The sequence below is a fragment of the Natator depressus genome, chromosome 6 (genome assembly GCF_965152275.1).
Source record: "Natator depressus isolate rNatDep1 chromosome 6, rNatDep2.hap1, whole genome shotgun sequence".
Taxonomy (NCBI): Eukaryota; Metazoa; Chordata; order Testudines; family Cheloniidae; genus Natator; species Natator depressus.
Window position 1 is genome coordinate 2,093,345 of NC_134239.1, and position 18,474 is coordinate 2,111,818.

General features: G+C 58.9%; 2 protein-coding genes across 2 annotated transcripts; one reads left to right on the forward strand and one right to left on the reverse strand.

Annotated features, from left to right (window-relative positions):
• Nucleotides 1–54: 54 nt before the first annotated feature.
• Nucleotides 55–7,577, reverse strand: ZNF771 (zinc finger protein 771). Its single transcript, XM_074954261.1, has 3 exons — nt 7,466–7,577; nt 5,869–5,979; nt 55–755 (listed from the first exon to the last, which is right to left on the reverse strand). The coding sequence occupies exons 2-3, from the start codon at nt 5,945–5,947 to the stop codon at nt 109–111; spliced, it is 726 nt and encodes a 241-aa protein (XP_074810362.1). The 5' UTR covers nt 5,948–5,979; nt 7,466–7,577; the 3' UTR covers nt 55–108.
• Nucleotides 7,578–8,812: 1,235 nt separating this feature from the next.
• Nucleotides 8,813–17,698, forward strand: LOC141988455 (uncharacterized). The gene is made up of 2 exons (XM_074954246.1): nt 8,813–9,603; nt 17,229–17,698. Exons 1-2 carry the CDS (start codon nt 8,854–8,856, stop codon nt 17,445–17,447), a joined length of 969 nt encoding a protein of 322 aa, XP_074810347.1. The 5' UTR covers nt 8,813–8,853; the 3' UTR covers nt 17,448–17,698.
• The last annotated feature ends 776 nt before the right edge of the window (nt 17,699–18,474 follow it).

An 18,474-nucleotide genomic window follows, 5' to 3' on the forward strand; every position in this document is an offset into this window, starting at 1 on the left:
CCCCCGTGGGAGCTGTCCCCATAGGCCGTCTTCTCCCGATCTAACCTCCCTCCTGCTCATCTGTTCCCATCTCTCCCCAGATCACCCCCCATCTCGCCCCCCGCCCTCTCAGGGCTTGCCCCGACTGTGGACCCGGCGGTGTTTGACCACGTGGGAGCGCTGGCTGAACCCGCGCCCACACTCCCCGCAGGTGTAGGGCTTCTCCCCGGTGTGGACGCGCCGGTGCTTGAGCAGGTCGGAGCTCTGCAGGAAGCTCTTGCCGCAGTCAGCGCAGCCGAAGGGCCGCTGGCCGGCGTGGACCCGCCGGTGCTGGAGCAGGCTGGAGCTGTGGCCGAAGCGCTTGCCGCAGTCGGCGCAGCCGAAGGGCCGCTCGCCGGAGTGGGTGGCCTGGTGCTTGAGCAGGTGGGAGCTGCGGCCGAAGTCCTTGCCGCACTGGGCGCAGCGGAAGGGGCGGGCGCCGGAGCTGGCGCGCCGGTGCTGGAGCAGGTTGGAGCTCTGGCTGAAGGCCCGGCCGCAGTCGGGGCAGCGGTAGGGGCGCTCGCCCGTGTGGACGCGCTGGTGCCGCACCAGGTCGGAGCTCTGGCTGAAGGCCCGGCCGCAGTCGGGGCAGCGGTAGGGGCGCTCGCCCGTGTGCGTGGTCTGGTGCTGGAGGAGGTGCGAGCTCTGCCGGAAGGATTTCCCGCACTCCGGGCACTGGTAGGAGCGGCCGGCCAGCTTGCGGCGGGGGGCCGGGAACGCGGCTGCCCCGGTAGCTGCTGGGGAAGAGAGAAAGAAGATCGGGGAGTGGGTGAACGGGACTGGAAGAGGAGGTCATGTACCTGTAACTGGAGGTTCTTTGAGACGGGTGGTCCCGATCTGTATTCGTGAGCCCAGAGCCGGAGAATTCGAAAGTCGAGTCTGTTGCGACCGCGTCTCCAGTTCCTTCTCCACCACGAATCTAACAGCTCCACGGCAGAGGGGAAGGAGGGCGGAGTTGGAATCCAAATAGGGGACAACACATCCCCAAGAACGTCCAGTTACAGGGAAGTAACCTCTTCTCCTTCTCCGAGTGATGGTCTCTATTGCGTTCCACTCAGGGCGATGACCAAGCAATGCCGAATTCGGAGGAGGGTGTGAGGAAGAGGATGGAGGCCCGCCGTGCCGAACGAGGCATCCGTTGCAGAGCCTCGTACCAAGGCGCAACGCGCAGCAAAGGCATGTGCCGAACTCCGCATGGCCCCCCCGACTGTGACACTCTGTACCCCAAAGCAACACCCTGGCACCCCCCTATTGACCAGGGCGATAGGATTACGATATGGTTTGTAGAGTGCGTGCCTTGTGAGGTATCACTTTAAAAGTCTTGATCTGTTGAACGTTAATACCCTGTTGGATTGTGTGAGCTGTCACTGGATGGGAAGTTATGAAGTTTTGCTATGTGTGTGTGTGTGACTGAAATATATTGTGAGGTTGGGAACACCCACAACCAGCCTTTCAGGTACAACAATGGAGCAGCCAGACACGCTGATGGCCCATGAAAGGAATCCACACTCCCAAGGACTATCCCAGTATCTGTATACAATGGAGACTTTTCAGAGAGAGCACGCAGACAATGGAGGCTGCTTGACTCAGGTCATAGCAAAGGCTCTTTCCAGCAGGCTGGAAGAAGCTATAAAAGAGGGGAAGTGACATCATCACTTGGTCTCACTCCCCCCACAACTCAACACCTGGAAACACGTCTGGAGAACAAAGACTGAACTGGGGAGGTGGGCCCAGGCTGGACAGGAGAATCCCAGCCTGTGTAGTAAGGAACTAGACCATCAGGGTGAGACACGGCTTGATTCAAATCCTGTCTAGTTTATAGAACTCAGATTGCGATTTTACTTTTATTTCTTAGGAAACCAACTTTGATCTTTATGCTTATTACTTATAATCACTTAAAGCCTGTCTTTCTGTAGTTAATAAACCGGTTTTATATTTTACCTAAAAGAGTGGGCTTTGGTTGAAGTGCTTGGGAAATCTGCTCAGGAACAAGAACTGGGGCACCTCCTCTCTGCATTTAAGGAGGGGCAGACTAAATTATAAACTTACACTGGTCAGGCTTCTGACCAGGGCAGGACCATACAGCCCTGGGGTCCTAGGCTGGGGAACTGTGGGGAATTGGCCGGAGCCTCTTTACTGTTAATTCATGAGTGGCTGGAAGATCATTTACGTAACTCAGCTGGGTGCGTCCCTGCCTGTGGTTGGCTGGGTGAGTGAAGGACCTGGAGGGGTTTGCAGCTTGTCACAGCATGCCAGTGTGAGAGGGAGCCCAGGTTGGTGGGACAGAGGGCTCAGCCGTACCCCGGTTCCAGGCTGCACCCCAGGGAACCCGTCACACCGACATACATCCGAAAGCATCATGTCTCGCAGGGCGGTTGTAGTTGGCACTCACGCCCTTGAGGAAAGGGGCCCTCACCCCACGGGGTAGAGACCGTCCTGACAACCGATAGAGCTGAACACCCCCCAAATCCACTTAGAAACCCTCCATGTGGAGACTGTTTAGCGCTAGAACCAAAAGGATCACGGGGCGGGCAATCTAGAGGACGTCCGGAAAGGTCCTGTTCTGTGCAGGTGGAAGGCCAAGGCCCGGCAGACGTCAAGGGAGGCAAGGCGCCGCTCCTCCGCCGAGGCGGGAGGCTTCAGAAAGAAGCGGATGGGCTGGTTGAGCTGAAACCGGGGGACGACCTTTGGGAGAAACTTGGGGTGCAGGCGCCAGGAGACTTTGGGGGCCCAACCTCCCGATCCGTTCACTGACCCATCTCATGGAAGCAATAGCTATAAGGAAGGGCGATTTCATTCACGTCGCGCGAATGAGGTTGAGGTCCCGCTGGGGCGCGATGGGCAGGCAGGTTCGGAGCAGACCTGGCCGTCAATGGCTGCAGACGGACGGACTGCGTGTCTGCGCATGGGAGGGGGGTGTGTGGAAGGCGCTGAGAGCCGGTAGGTGGACCGGGATGGGACGGAGAGCGAGTCCCGACGTCGTCAAGCACAGGAGCCCAAGAGAAGGGGCATGTTCATGTCGTCGTGGGGAGGGTGTCGGGCCCAGGGGGTGAAACGCATCCACTTGGCCGGACAGGAGCCTGGTGGACGCCTGCCTGCTGCTCGGAGGTACGTCTTGCGCTGCCGACGAACATTCCCGTGCAACGCAGCCTCCGCCCTGCCCGAAGCCCCGGGCTGTTGATGTGCAGCCCGGGTCCCTGAGAGGTCCAGGTCCCCTGCGTCACATGCTTGCCCCTGAGGGCGCCCCAGCCAGCGAGGAATGCGCCCGTGACGATCGTGTCCGGAGAGGATGGGAGGAAAGGCATGACCAGCCTGGGGACCGTCCATCCCTGGAGCGAGGAGAGCACCTCGGGGTGGGTGGGTGGGTAGATGACAGAAAGCCCACGGTCGCATGGGTGAACTGGCTCTCCGGAGCCACAGCTGCAGACAGTGAAGGCGGAGGCGAGAGGAGGTGGCGACTGACATGCGTGTGGCCAAGGAACGATAGGCAGGTCCTGACCGGAACAGAAGGACCATTGCTTACTCAGGGGACGAGTTCCCGCAGGGCCTGGAATCTGTCCCTTGGCAGGTCGGCCTGTGCCGAGACCGCATCGACGGAGGCCCCTGTGACATCCAGGGGCCATGTGGGAACCAAAGTCGATTTTTCGACATTGACGCTCGCCTCCAGGGGAGGAATGGCGGCATCCCCGGATTGCGCTGCAAGCAGCCAGTAGTCGAGGGAGGGGAATCTAAAGACCCCGTGACACCGGCGGTGGGCGGCTACGACAGAGGAAACTTTGGGGAAGACCCGTGGAGCAGGGGTGAGTCCAAAGGGTAGGACCGTCTACTGGAAGTGCCGAGGGCCCACCGCGAATCTCAAGAACTTTCTGTGGGTTGGGTGGATGTCTACATGAAAACAGGAACCTCGCACATTGAGAACCGTGAACCATCCAGAGACACGATGATGGCTGCCACCGTGACCATCCAAAACCAGCTTGTGGATGAAGTAATTGAGGAGACAGAGATCCAGGACTGGTCTCCACCTTCTTCTGGGGTACCAGGAAATACGTGGAACAGAACCCCGGGCCCTGAGAGTCCGGAGGAACCTGCTTTATCGCCTCCCCTTTGCGGTAGGGAGCCGACCCTCTACGGCGAGGATGCTGTCGTGAGCGTGGTCCCTGAGCAGGGATCAGGGCGGGGGGAACGCGGATGAGGTAGCGCTGCGAACTCCATCGTAGAGCCACGTCGAACGACAGCCGGGACCCGCTTGTCCGTTGTTACTGCACTCCAAGCTGGTACAAAGAGCGCTAGGCAACTCCCCCACCAAAGAGGGTGGGCCGGGTGTTTGCCCTGTTCTTCCTCCAGTGGAATACGGAAGTCCCCTGCCGCTCTGCGTGGGAGGTCCTGGAACCAGCGAAAGCCACCTGGAGCTGAGGACACAGTCGTGTGTGGAAGGGTTCCTGCGACGGTGGAACCGAACTGGGCGGCTCACCCTCCAAAACCGGTTCCGAGCGCTTACTCGAGGGTGCCCGAAGCCATCCGAATCCTCCAAGGCTGAAAAGGCGGAGCCGTCTACGCCGTAGGGGAACGGGGACCGAGCCCACGACTGGACTGAGGTAAATCCTGGGCGGGAGCCCGTGAGACGGCAGAGGGAGACGAGGAGAACTCGGCTCCCCAAGGGCGAACAGTTCACATGGCTCCGGCGCTGTCTCTAACCTCCCCGGCGCGAGCCGCTCGGTACCAGCGGATCCCCCCGGCCTACACGATTTCTGGTCCTGCTCGTGGGCCCGGGAACGCGCCGTTTCTCCGTGGCGGGAACTCACGGAAGGCGCATCGTCTTAGGCCTGGAGGAAGACTTATTGCCACGCTTCTGGGCCTGCTTCCTCGCCTCCTGGCTAGGCCCCGCACGGGCTGCATAGTAGTGGTACCACTTCAACCCGACCCCACCTCCACAGTCGGAGGCAAGCTCCTGGGTTTCTCAGGGGCCGCCCGGCCTGGGTCCGAGGGCGGCCTCATGGCAACCTCCAGGAGATGCTTGCTGAGGCCAAGAGCCCGACCTTCCCGGGAACGGCTGGGAGGAGAGGCAGCCATTGCACCTGGATGCAATATGGGCTTCCCCCAAGCAGGAGAGGCAGCGTTGATGCGAGAACAGACCTTGAACCGCGCCGTCTTTGGCATAATCCCATATGCAGCCGTTTGTGCTGGGTTGGGGGCGGGGGCTGGTAAATGGGGTCCCCAAAGTCTCTCATCTCCTAAGAACTTCTGCTCAACACTCAACGAGACGGAGAACAGCGGAAACTAGAATAAAATGAACTCTGGACAACTCTACCACGGCTGTTCTTTAAAGGGCGTCAGAGACGCGAGGACAGTAGCAGCTCCGGCTCGGACCATGCGGCGGTGGAGAAGGAACGGGAAGCGCGGTCGGTCCGCCTTGCCTTTTATGGCCTCGGGCGACACCATGAGGCGAAGGAAGGGTACATGTGCAGACCAGCGGACACTGGGCCAGACGCATGGCGCACGCGTCAACCCTTGACGGATAACAATAGGGACCATCGCTCGAAGAAGAACTGAAAGTGAAGGTAGAACCCAGGAGTCCTGGTTCCCAGCCTGCCCTCCTCTAACACACCAGACCCCACTCCCCTCCCAGAGCTGGGGGGAGAACCCAGGAGTCCTGGCTCCCAGCCCCCTTTGCTCTGACCAACTAGACCCCATCCCCCTCCCAGAGCTGGGGACAGAACCCAGGAGTCCTGGCTCCCAGCCCCCCCGCTCAACCCACCAGACCCCACTCCCCTCCCAGAGCTCCAGCTCCAGACACAGTTTGGAAGGGCCCCAGTTCTGACCTTCCCCTTAGGGGTCTCCCTCATTCCTCACCTGTGTGGGTTTCACCGGGGGTCCCCCCAGCCTCGGGAGAGGGGAGATCAGGGCCCCACGGCTCCTCCCCTTGCTCCATCCACCTCACGTCAGTCTTGGGGAGGGGGAAGCCTGTGGAGAAAGATGGGGAGAGGGTGGAGTCAGTGGGGCCAGACCCCAGCTGGGGTCAATGGGCCCTTGTTCCTTTGGAGTCAATGGGGCAGAGGAGGACGGTGGGATACCATTGGAAGGTCCTAGCCAGGGATATGATGGATTCTCCATCTCTCAGAGGCCTGTCCCGGGGGTGGGGGCGTCTGTCTGAAAATCCCGCTCTAGCTCAGCCATCAGATACGGGCTGGATGTAGGAATCACCCAGTGGGGACGTCTGGCCTGGGTTAGGCGGGAGGCCAAACCAGATGGTCCCCATGGTCCTCGCAGGCTGGAAGTGTCTGAGTGTGGGGCCATCACAGGGTTAAAGACCTTCTCGGTTCTCCAAGACCCAACCGAGCCCGTCCCAGCTTGGCGGGAGGCCAGGCCCCTAGGCAAGGCCAGACCGGCTCCGCAATTCTGCGGCATGGCGTCCCTGTCGATCTCCTTGCGCCCCTCGTCCACCGGCAGCAGGCGCCTCCCGTTCGCCTGGAACGACAAGCGGCCGGCGTGATGGGGACCCCCGATCTCGAACAAGGGGGGTCTGAGCAGCGCCCAGCGCAACGGACCCAATCTTGGGCAGGAATCTGAGACACTTAATTAAGTAATTACTCTGATATGGTCTAATGTGGTAGCTAGAGGGAGCTGAGATCAGAATCCAGCCCTGCCCCTCCAGCCCTACCCCCACTGCACTCAGGGGTGACTCCAGACTGATCCCAAGGGAGCTGAGAGCAGAACCAGCCCTGCCCCCATTGCAATCAGGGGTGACTCCAGATTGACCCCAGGGGAGCTGAGATCAGAACCTGGCCCTGGCCCTACCCCCGTTGCTGTCAGGGGTGACTCCGGATTGACCCCAGGGGAGCTGAGAGCAGAACCCCGCCCTGCCCCCGTTGCTGTCAGGGGTGACTCTGGATTGACCCTAGGGGAGCTGAGATCACAGCCCAGCCCTGCCCCCGTTGCTGTCAGGAGTGACTTCGGATTGACCCCAGGGAAGCTGAGAGCAGAACCCCGCCCTGCCCCCGTTGCTGTCAGAGGTGACTCTGGATTGACCCCAGGGGAGCTGAGATCACAGCCCAGCCCTACCCCCGTTGCTGTCAGGAGTGACTCCGGATTGACCTCAGGGGAGCTGAGAGCAGAACCCCGCCCTACCCCCGTTGCTGTCAGGAGTGACTCCGGATTGACCTCAGGGGAGCTGAGAGCAGAACCCCGCCCTGCCCCCGTTGCTGTCAGGGGTGACTCTGGATTGACCTCCGGGGAGCTGAAAGCAGAACCCCGCCCTGCCCCCGTTGCAGTCAGGAGTGACTCCAGATTGACCCCAGGGGAGCTGAGAGCAGAACCCCGCCCTGCCCCCGTTGCAGTCAGGAGTGACTCCGGATTGATGGGGAGCGGGACTGACATCACTTACCCCCCCAATCCCACACCGGGGCTCTGCCCGGCCCCCCCGCGCCCGCAGCTCCCAGCCCGGACTCACCGCTGCGCGGGGGCGGCGCTGGCCCTTTAAGAGCGCCCCGCAAAGCCGGACGGGGGGTGTTGAGACTCCCCCGCTCCCAGGCTCGCCCCCGCTGCGGGAGGGGAAGGGCCCTTCTTTGTGACGTCACAGACCCCCCCAAGGAAGGACGCCGCTGAGCTCTATGGTTTTAACCCCTTTGTGGCCGGCGGGAAATCGCCCCAGCGAGCCCGGACTCCTGGGTTCTCTCCCCGGCTCTGGGAGGGGGACTGAGGGCTAGTGGGTTAGAGCAGGGGGCTGGGAGCCCGGACTCCTGGGTTCTCTCCCCGGCTCTGGGAGGGGGAGTGGGAGCTAATGGGTTAGAGCAGGGGGCTGGGAGCCCGGACTCCTGGGTTCTCTCCCCGGCTCTGGGAGGGGGAGTGGGGGCTAGTGGGTTAGAGCAGGGGGCTGGGAGCCCGGACTCCTGGGTTCTATCCCAAGCAGGGGGGGCTATAGGGGTGCATGGGGTTTAACCCTTTACCAGCCACCATGAGAGTAAAGTCAAATCCCTTCTTCACACATTTCAAAGGCAGCTGGTTGGGGAGCGTGGTGAACCCGACCTATTCCTTATCCTGAGACAGCACCTGGAGTCTGGGGCCCACTGACCAGCAACAGAACCCAGGAGTCCTGATGTGACGATGTGACGCAGCAGGGAGGGGGGAGTGTTGACCTGGGAATGTGCCCTGGGGACGGGAGACCTGAGAGCCTGTCACCTGAGCCAGGAGGGGGAGGGGGAGGTGACACCTCTGCCCAGGAATGTGGACGGAGGCTGCAGCAGGGAACCTGCTCGGTGGGTTTAGTTTTCAGTTTGGGGCTGGGTGGAGGAACTCAGGGAACCCCAGGGCTGGGGTCTAAGCTCCCTGCTCCCCCAGAAGGACTTCACTGAGGGGTCCTGGGTGTACCCACAAGCTCTGTTTTGGACTGTGTTCCTGTTGTCCAATAAACCTTCTGTTTTACTGGCTGGCTGAGAGTCTCAGTGAATCCCAGGAAGAGGGGTGCAGGGCCTGGACTCCCCCACACTCCGTGACAACTGGTGGCAGCGGTGGGATCTACTGCACCCCGTGAACGGCGCTTCCTGCAGTAAGTGACTGGGGAACAGTAAAACGAAGGGGGATTGACGGGGACCAGGCGTGCTGAAGATTCAGAGAGAGACTGTTTCAGGGGGCGGTTAACCCCTGGGAGTGTGTGACCAGAGAGAAGGACTTTTGCAGTAACAGGGTCCCCCGGGGGATTGCAGCGAGCGGTCCCAGGGGCGGAGGAGTCTGCAGCTCGACCCTGGCAAAGAGGTGGTGACCTCAAGAAGGACTGGCACACTAGGGGCTTTTCCTGGAAACCGTGGACAGCTGCCCGGCCTGCGAGTGGCCAGCCGGGAGATGTACGCTAAACGCCTTAAGAGCGACCTGGTGGAGCTGTGCAGGCAGAGGGGGCTGCGCGTCGGGAGGTCCACCAACGAACAGCTGATTGCCCAGCTGGAGGAGAGGGATCGCTTGGATGACCCGATCCCTGTCCCTGAGGGAAGCCGCCCGGCGGACGCAGCGTGGGCCCTGGGGCCTTACCAGGCTGGGAGGGGTCAGACTGCTGCCCAGGACACCCCGAGACCCTTCCTACCTATGCCTGGGGGAGGGGTTGTGGGAAGCCCAGCGAATACCGAGGGCCCCCTGACCCCAGCAGCCAGCAGGGGATCCTCCCAGCGGAGCTCCCCATCCCTGGAGCGGATGCGGCTGGAATGGGAGAGGGAGAGGAAAATGAGGGAGCTGGAGGATCATGAAAAACAACGTCAACATGAGGAGAAACAACGTCAACATGAGCAGGAGGAGAAGGAGAAACAACGTCAACATGAGCAGGAGGAGAAGGAGAAACAACGTCAACATGAGCAGGAGGAGAAGGAGAAACAACGTCAACATGAGGAGGAGGAGAAGGAGAAACAACGTCAACATGAGCAGGAGGAGAAGGAGAAACAACGTCAACATGAGCAGGAGGAGAAGGAGAGGGAGCGTCAGGAGAAGGAGAGGGAACGTCAGGAGAAGGAGAGGGAACGTCAACATGAGCAGCAGGAGAAGGAGAAACAAAGACAGCATGAACTGGAGCTGGCCAGGCTGAGGAGCAGTGGGGCCCCGGCTGCGGTGAGTGAGGGGGGACCCAAGACTGCAAGGAGCTTTGATAAGTGCTTCCTGGCCCAGCGGAAGGAGGGGGAGGACATAGATAGCTTCCTGACGGCCTTTGAGAATGCCTGCGAGCTGCACAGGGTTGACCCTGCAGACAGGCTCCAGTTCCTCACCCCCTTACTGGACCCCAAAGCCGTGGAGGTCTACAGCCAGATGACAGGGGCAGAGGCAGGGGACTATGAACTGTTCAAACAGGCCCTGCTCCGTGAGTTTGGGCTGACCCCCGAGATGTACCGGAGAAGGTTCCGGAGTCAGCGTAAAACGCCTGAGGTCACCTACCTACAACTGGTCAACAGGATGCAGGGATATGCCCGCAAGTGGACAGCGGGGGCCCAAACTAAAGAGGACCTGCTTGACCTGTTTGTACTGGAGCACCTGTATGAACAGTGCCCTTCCGACCTGAGGCTGTGGCTGGTGGACAAAAAGCTCGCGAACCCCCAGCATGCAGGGCAGCTGGCCGACGAGTTTGTGAACAGTCGGTCAGGGGGTAGCCGGGAGGAGTCCCAAAAGAACAGGCCCCCCCCCGATGCAGAGAGAGAGTCACCATGGGGCCTCCCAGCGGGGAAATAGGGAGAACCCCCTCCAAAGGGGAAGGCCTGGCGTCGGGCCCCTCCGACCCGTTCGAGGGGACCAACGTGACCTGAGCTGCTATCACTGTGGCCAGAGAGGCCACGTACGGGCCCAGTGCCCCGGGCTCAGGGACAAACTGAGCAGACCCAACCTACCCAGGGTTAACTGGGTAGGGACTCAGCTGGACGAGGGGCAAGCGACCCAGGAAAGGGGGGCTACCAGTTTGCCACCTGCTCAGGAGGGAAGAGTACCCCCAGCCAGCCCCGCCAGAGGGCTGGAGGCTCTGGACTCAGGGTGCTCGGTTTACAGGGTGGGTGCGGGGCTGTCCCTCCGGAGAGAGTGCCTTGTTCCCCTGGAGGTGGATGGGAGGAAGGTCAATGGATACTGGGATACGGGCGCGGAGGTGACGCTGGCCCGGCCCGAGGTGGTGGCCCCAGATCGGGTGGTGCCCAACACCTACCTGACCCTGACGGGGGTGGGCGGGACCCCATTTAAGGTGCCCGTGGCAAGGGTACACCTGAAATGGGGGACCAAGGAGGGCCCCAAGGATGTGGGGGTACACCACCATTTGCCCACTGAAGTTTTGATGGGGGGGGACCTAGAGGACTGGCCAAGCGACCCCCAGACCGCCCTGGTTGTGACCCGTAGCCAGAGCCGGCGAGGGGCACTGCGACCTGACCCTGGGGAGGGTACCACACTGGAGGCGCGAGACCCTACTCGGGTGGGGAGGGAGCGCCGAGGGGCACGGCTCAGAGAGGCTGCGGCCTCAGACCTGGCCACGGAGGGGGAACCGGGCCCCATCCCTTCCCCAGCCGCTGAGTTCCAGGCCGAGTTGAGGAAAGATCCCTCCTTGCAGAAGCTCAGGGACCTGGCCGACCTCAGTGAGGGACGGACCATGAGGAGAGGCTGCCAGGAGAGGTTCCTGTGGGAGAAGGGGTTCCTGTACCGAGAATGGGCTCCCCCAGGGGAAGGGGAGTCCTGTGGGATCAGGAGGCAGCTGGTGGTCCCCCAGAAGTACCGCCGAAAGCTCCTGTCCCTGGCCCATGACATCCCCCTCGCAGGGCACCAGGGAATCCGGCGCACCCGGCAGAGGTTGCTACAGAACTTTTACTGGCCCGGGGTCTTTACCACCGTCCGGCAGTATTGCCGATCCTGTGACCCCTGTCAGAGGGTGGGGAAGGCCCGGGACAAGGGGAAAGCGGCGTTGAGACCTTTGCCCATCATAGAGGAGCCTTTCCAGAAGGTGGCCATGGACATCGTGGGGCCTCTCAGCAAGACGACCCGGTCGGGGAAGAAATACATTCTGGTGGTGGTAGATTTCGCCACCCGCTACCCCGAGGCAGTGCCCTTAGCTTCCATTGAAGCAGACACCGTGGCAGATGCGCTCCTGACCATTTTCAGCCGAGTGGGGTTCCCCAGGGAAGTCTTGACAGACCAAGGCTCCAACTTCATGTCGGCCCTGCTCCGGTGCTTGTGGGAGAAATGTGGGGTCCGGCACGACTGGGCCTCAGCGTATCACCCCCAGTCCAATGGGCTGGTGGAGAGGTTTAACGGGACGCTAAAGATGATGCTGAAAACCTTTATGAACCAGCACCCGCAGGATTGGGACAAGTACTTACCTCACCTGCTGTTCGCGTACAGGGAGGTGCCCCAGGAGTCTACCGGATTTTCGCCTTTCGAACTGTTATATGGAAGGAGGGTGAGGGGCCCCCTGGACCTGATGAGAGACGAGTGGGAGGGGAAGGCCACTCCCGATGGAGAGTCAGTGGTGGAGTATGTCCTGACCTTCCGAGAGAGACTGGCTGAACTCATGGGCCTGGCCAGGGAGAATCTGGCCAGAGCCCAGAGGAAGCAGAAGGTCTGGTATGACCGCACGGCGCGGGCCCGTGCCTACGCCACCGGGGATCAGGTGATGGTTCTCATCCCCGTGAGAAAGAACAAACTACAGGCCGCCTGGGAGGGCCCGTTCAAGGTCGTCAAGCAGCTCAATGAGGTAAACTATGTGGTGGAGCTGTCGAACCGGGCCCACCACCGCCGGGTGTACCATGTGAATATGATGAAGCCATATTATGCCAGGGGGAATGTGGTGTTAGCTGTGTGTGGTCAGTGGGAGGAGCAGGGAGATGACCCTTTAGTAGATCTATTCCCTGGGACCAGAGCTGGTTCCCCCCTGGAAACAATCCCCCTCTCGGATCAGCTCACCCCTGCCCAGCAAGCTGAGGTCAGGGGGGTGCTGCATCCGTACCGACAGCTGTTTTCCAACCAGCCTGGACGCACTAATCTGACTGTCCACCGGGTGCAGACAGGGTCGCACCCGCCGATAAGATGCTCCCCCTTCCGAGTCACAGGGAAAACTGCTCAGGACCTGGAAAGAGAGGTCCGGGACATGCTGGCTTTGGGGGTGATCCAGCCATCGGCCAGCCCTTGGGCCTCGCCGGTGGTGCTGGTCCCCAAAAAGGATGGGTCAGTCCGGTTCTGTGTGGACTATCGGAAGCTCAATGCCATCACTGTATCGGATGCCTACCCCATGCCCAGGCCGGACGAGCTCCTAGACAAGCTGGGAGGAGCTCGGTACCTTACCACCATGGACCTTACAAAGGGCTACTGGCAAGTGCCGCTGGATGCAGATGCCCGGCTGAAATCGGCCTTTATCACCCCTCTGGGGCTCTATGAGTTTCTGACCCTGCCTTTCGGCCTCAAGGGAGCGCCGGCCACCTTCCAACGCCTGGTGGACCAGCTCCTGAGGGGGATGGAGAGTTTTGCCGTGGCGTATATTGACGACATCTGTGTCTTTAGCCAGACCTGGGAGGACCACGTGTCCCAGGTTAGACAAGTGCTGGACCGACTCCAGGGGGCTGGGCTGACTGTCAAAGCGGAGAAGTGCAAGGTGGGGATGGCTGAAGTATCTTACCTGGGCCATCGGGTGGGGAGCGGCCGCCTAAAGCCAGAACCGGCCAAGGTGGAGGTGATCAGAGACTGGCCCGCTCCCCACACCAAAAAGCAGGTCCAAGCCTTTATTGGGATGGCAGGATACTACCGAAGATTTGTGCCCCACTTTAGCGCCATAGCCACCCCCATCACTGAGCTATGCAAGAAGGGGAAGCCAGACAAGGTGGTCTGGACCGAGCAGTGCCAGGAGGCTTTCCGGGCGCTGAAGGAGGCTCTGGTCAGTGGCCCAGTTCTAGCAAACCCAGACTTTGACAAGCCCTTTGTGGTGTTCACCGACGCCTCCGACACGGGACTGGGGGCGGTGTTAATGCAGGAGGATGAAAAGGGGGAGAGACACCCCATCGTGTACCTGAGCAAGAAGTTGCTACCCCGGGAGCAACACTACGCGGCCATCGAGAAGGAGTGCCTGGCCATGGTGTGGGCCCTCAAGAAACTAGAGCCCTATCTCTTCGGGCGACACTTCACCGTGTACACCGACCACTCTCCCCTGACCTGGCTGCACCAGATGAAAGGAGCCAACGCCAAGCTCCTGAGGTGGAGCCTGCTCCTGCAGGATTACGACATGGACGTGGTCCATGTGAAGGGAAGTGCCAACCTGATAGCGGATGCGCTGTCCCGGAGAGGGGGCCCCGAACTTCCCCAGGTCACTGGTCACAGTGACCCCGCTCAGTTCAGTCTCGAAGGGGGGAGAGATGTGACGATGTGACGCAGCAGGGAGGGGGGAGTGTTGACCTGGGAATGTGCCCTGGGGACGGGAGACCTGAGAGCCGGTCACCTGAGCCAGGAGGGGGAGGGGGGGGTGACACCTCTGCCCAGGAATGTGGACAGAGGCTGCAGCAGGGAACCTGCTGGGTGGGTTTAGTTTCAGTTTGGGGCTGGGTGGAGGAACTCAGGGAACCCCAGGGCTGGGGTCTAAGCTCCCTGCTCCCCCAGAAGGACTTCACTGAGGGGTCCTGGGTGTACCCACAAGCTCTGTTTTGGACTGTGTTCCTGTTGTCCAATAAACCTTCTGTTTTACTGGCTGGCTGAGAGTCTCAGTGAATCCCAGGAAGAGGGGTGCAGGGCCTGGACTCCCCCACACTCCGTGACACCTGGCTCCCAGCAGCGGGCGCTGGCTGTGGGGGGAAGCTCCCGGCTGCCCCAGCCTCTTCCTGGAGGGGGTGCTCTCCCCTGGCAGTCAGGGGTGGGCCCTAGCGGTGACAGAAAGCAGAGAGGCCAGGGGTTGGCCGTCCCTGAGCCCCAAAGAGTACAACTTTCCAGTGGTCATTGCTTAAGACATGGACTTTGCGTCTCAGCGACCCCCAACAGTCCAGGTTTTCACCCCAGAGAGTTTAACCAGATTTCCACATGCACCGATGTTTAATAATGTGAGACAAATAGCGAGTGGGTTTTTCTGGGTGGCAAGTTTGTGTCTGTGCTCCTTTGTCTATGTAACATACTCTATTTTAAAGGCATCTGCTTCGTTAATTAATCCATATTTAACCCTCATCAGGACACACTAAAAACTGGGCCAAAAGCTGAAAACATTTTGGCCCCAATAAAAAATGAATTCATTAAAAACAATCCAAACTTTCTGAAAGAACATCGCAAAGCGCATCTGACAAAGTACTGGGAATACATTACTGTACTACCAGAAAAGGTCCACAAACAACGACCGACTTTATCAGCGAGGGATTCACCACGGGTACACAAGGGCCCGCTGGCTGTGAGGATATTGCTCTGCTACTTGGGCGGTGTATTTCACCCTCCAGAGGACAAGTTACGTCTTTTGTTCCTTGGGGGCCACAGGACAGCTGCCGACCGCAGCGTACAATGAAAGAAAGAAGTCTTCCCTGCCACCGGGACAATGCAGGGCCGTGAATTTGTCCAGGGTGGTTTACATTTTGAACTGTCTTGTGCAGAACCCACAAACTTTCGATCAAGCCCTGCTCTGTTTGGGGGTGAACTCGTATTTTTTGGACTGTCAAGTATTCGCACACACACAGACCGTCCCCTGGACTGGATGTCTGCGTAAGATCTGCAACTGGTCTTCGAACCCAAGCAGCGAGCACCTTTCCACACTGCTCGCTGGCATTGCAACCACAACCCGGACCCCTCCATCATCTCAACGCTGCATGCATGTCACAAAATACTTCCCGACTTCTCCAACAGCCAACGTAGGCCTATCACCACCCATCTCGGCATCGAAAGCCCTGTGATTCTGTCCAAACAAATCCCACAGTGGACTCTAGCCAAAGCCGACTGGGACAGCTATAGGGAATGTGTCGAAAACGTGGTGACACCGGCATGTTATCACTGGTTTGTTGGCCGGCTTACCACCGCCAAGAAGAGCATCTCCATGGGCTTCCAGGAAGAAAACACTCCCTGCTGGATAAAAGAGACCCAGGATCTGCCCCAGCAGTACAACCAGTCGGGCAGCCCACAGGTTACAAAAGCCCTGCTAGTCTCTAGACTCAGCCAGTTCAAGGACTGGACTTCACACACTCAAGTCGCCATGCCTGGGTCCTACTAGGACATCTCATCATCGCTAATTGGACGGAAAATCAGACCTCAAAAGTCCGGCCCAACGCCATAGCCTCCAAATTGGTGGAGAGCACCAAAAGACGAAACACCATCATCAGCTACACCGGCCAACGACCAGTCTCTCCACACGACCCCACCGCCATCAGCACAGACGAAATAAAGAAGGTTTAGCCCCAATGAAGAAAGGGAAGCTGGCTGGCGGAGATGGTATCCCCCTGGAATTTCTTCATCAAGTAGGTCCCAAGGGACTCCCATGGCTGGCGAAATGTTACACCAAAATCATCCCAAAAGCTCGGTAGGAGGCAATCGTCAGTGCCATATTCCAACCGGGGAAGCCAACTGATGACTCGGGAAGCTAGAGGCCGATATCACTCCTGTGCACGACCTACAAACGCCTGGAACGTATCATCCTCCAAAGAATCAGCCCTCCCGTCGACTCAGTGATCCCCGAAGAACAAGCGGGATTCCGGCCTAAACGCAACCAAGTTTTGTCCCTTGCGATGCACATGGCGGCTGGATTCCAGAAGAAATCTAAGACGGGCGCAGCCTTTGTATTCCTGTCATCGGCCTATGACTTGGTCTGGATTAAAGGCCAGATGCTGATGCTCGCAAGGATCGTCCACTACCACAAAACACTACGCCTGCTATGGACGGTGCTGAGCAATAGGTGGCTACATGTCCATTTGGGCGATAGAGTCATCTCGCCCTGGCTCTTCAACAACGGACAGCCCCAAGGCTCAGTACTCGCGCCGACGCTCTTCAGCGTCTACACGAGCGACATGCCGCCACCGAAGTCGCGCAAATCTGCCGATGCAGATGACCTCCCCCTGGCAATGCAAGCAGCCACCTTCCATGACGTTGAGTCCACCTTGAACAGGGACCTAAACACCAGGGAGGAATATCTCCGGAAATGGAGGCTCAAGCCAACCCTGCCACAAACCAACAGTCACTGCATCCCATCTTGATAACATGAACGCTAAGTGCACCCTGAAAGTGTCCTTCTGCGGCAACGCTGTGCGACGTGACCTATCCCGGCGTGAAGCTGGCTCGCATGCTAACCTTCCACAACCATCTGAAGAAGGTGGCTGCCAAGACAAAGCCAAGGGTCGACCTGGTCCAGAAACGCAGGCACAAGCTGGGGAGCATCAACATCAGTGCTACGGACATCAGTGATAGCTCTTGTGTCCTCTGTAGCCGAGTCCTGCGCACCACGGGGCACGGATCAGAAGTAGCCACGTTCAACTTGTTGGTGCCAACTGGACCGACCCTGCAATGAAGTGAATCCCTGGAGCCCTCAAGTCAACCCCAACCCCCAGTCTGCCCATGCTGTCACACGCTGTTCCCCCACCCATATGCTGTGACACTCTGTACCTCAAACTACCACCCTGGAACCCTGTGATGTAATCGTATGTTTTGTACAATAAATGCCTTGTGAGGTATCATTTGAGAAGTGATGATCTGTTTAACACGACTATCCTTTTGGACTGTGCGTGTTGCCATTGTATGTGAAGTTATGAAGTTTTGCTCTGTGTTGGTTACAGGAATATGTGGCGAGGATGAGAGATGCCCACTGCCAGCCTTTCAGTAGGGACGAAGGAGCAGCTACACTGGCCAGACAGGCGTTGACGGCCCATCAAGGAGAAGGCACTCTCCCAAGTGGCCCTCCCAGAGACTCCTCAGAGAGGGCATGTACCCAGTGGGGGCTGCCTGACCCTCACATCACAGCAAGGAGCTTTCTAGTACCCGAAGAGAAAGTATAAATGAGGGTCGATGACGTCACCACTTGGCTTCTGACCTCCCCATTTCAACACCTGGAAGATCAACTGGAAGACAAAGACTGCGAGCTGGGGAGATTGGTCCCAGGCTGGGGAGGGAATCCAGCCTGTGTTTTGAGAACTGTGAGCTGCCTGGAACATTCAGTGGAGTGAGAAAAGTTGTTTGATTCAAATCTTGCTTAGTCTGTTAAAGTGAAAAATAGGCACAGAGGTCAGAAATTGAATTTAGACTGCGATTCTAACACTTATAATCACTTAAAATCTGTCTTTGTGTCATGAATAAATCTGGTTTATGTTTTATCTAAAACAGGGCAGTTTGGGTTGACATGTTTAGAGACTCCCAGCTCAGGTTAACAAGGGTTGTTGCATGACCACTACCCTTTGTCGGAGTGGCGAACCAATTCATGAGCTTGCACTGTCCAAGTAGTCTTGAGCAGTGCAAGACAGTATATTTCTGGGGTGTAAGGCTGGGAGCTGGGGGGATTTGGCTGGTGCCTCTCTCTGTGTGATTCGTGAGTGGCTCAGGGAGAATTCATGCAACTCAGCTGGGTGTGGAGCGCCACCTGGTGACAGCTGAGTGATCGCAGTGCCTGGAGGGCTTTGCTGCATGTCACTGGCACTGCACTGTGTGAGACAGCCCAGGCTGGAGAGTTAAGGTGGCATGGTGCACCCACAGTTCCAGGTTGTACCCCGGGGGTCACACACTGGAACCCGCAAAGTCGACCCCAACACCCTGGCTGCCCGTGCGGTCGTACATTTCTCCCTGACCCATTTGCTCCAATCCTCCAGGAAGTCCCGCAAATCAAGGGAAACGAACATTTCCCCATTCACCAGGACCTTAACAACGTCCCTCAGCACAACCTGAAGTCACGCAAACCCTTTCAGACCCATGCGCTTAAGCTTCCACAATGTGATTTCGACCCTGATGAACAGGGCCAATGTTCTCCAGATATTGCCACAGTTATTCCAAAATTACTTTTGATTTCAAGAATCACCCATTCCTTCCGATTTT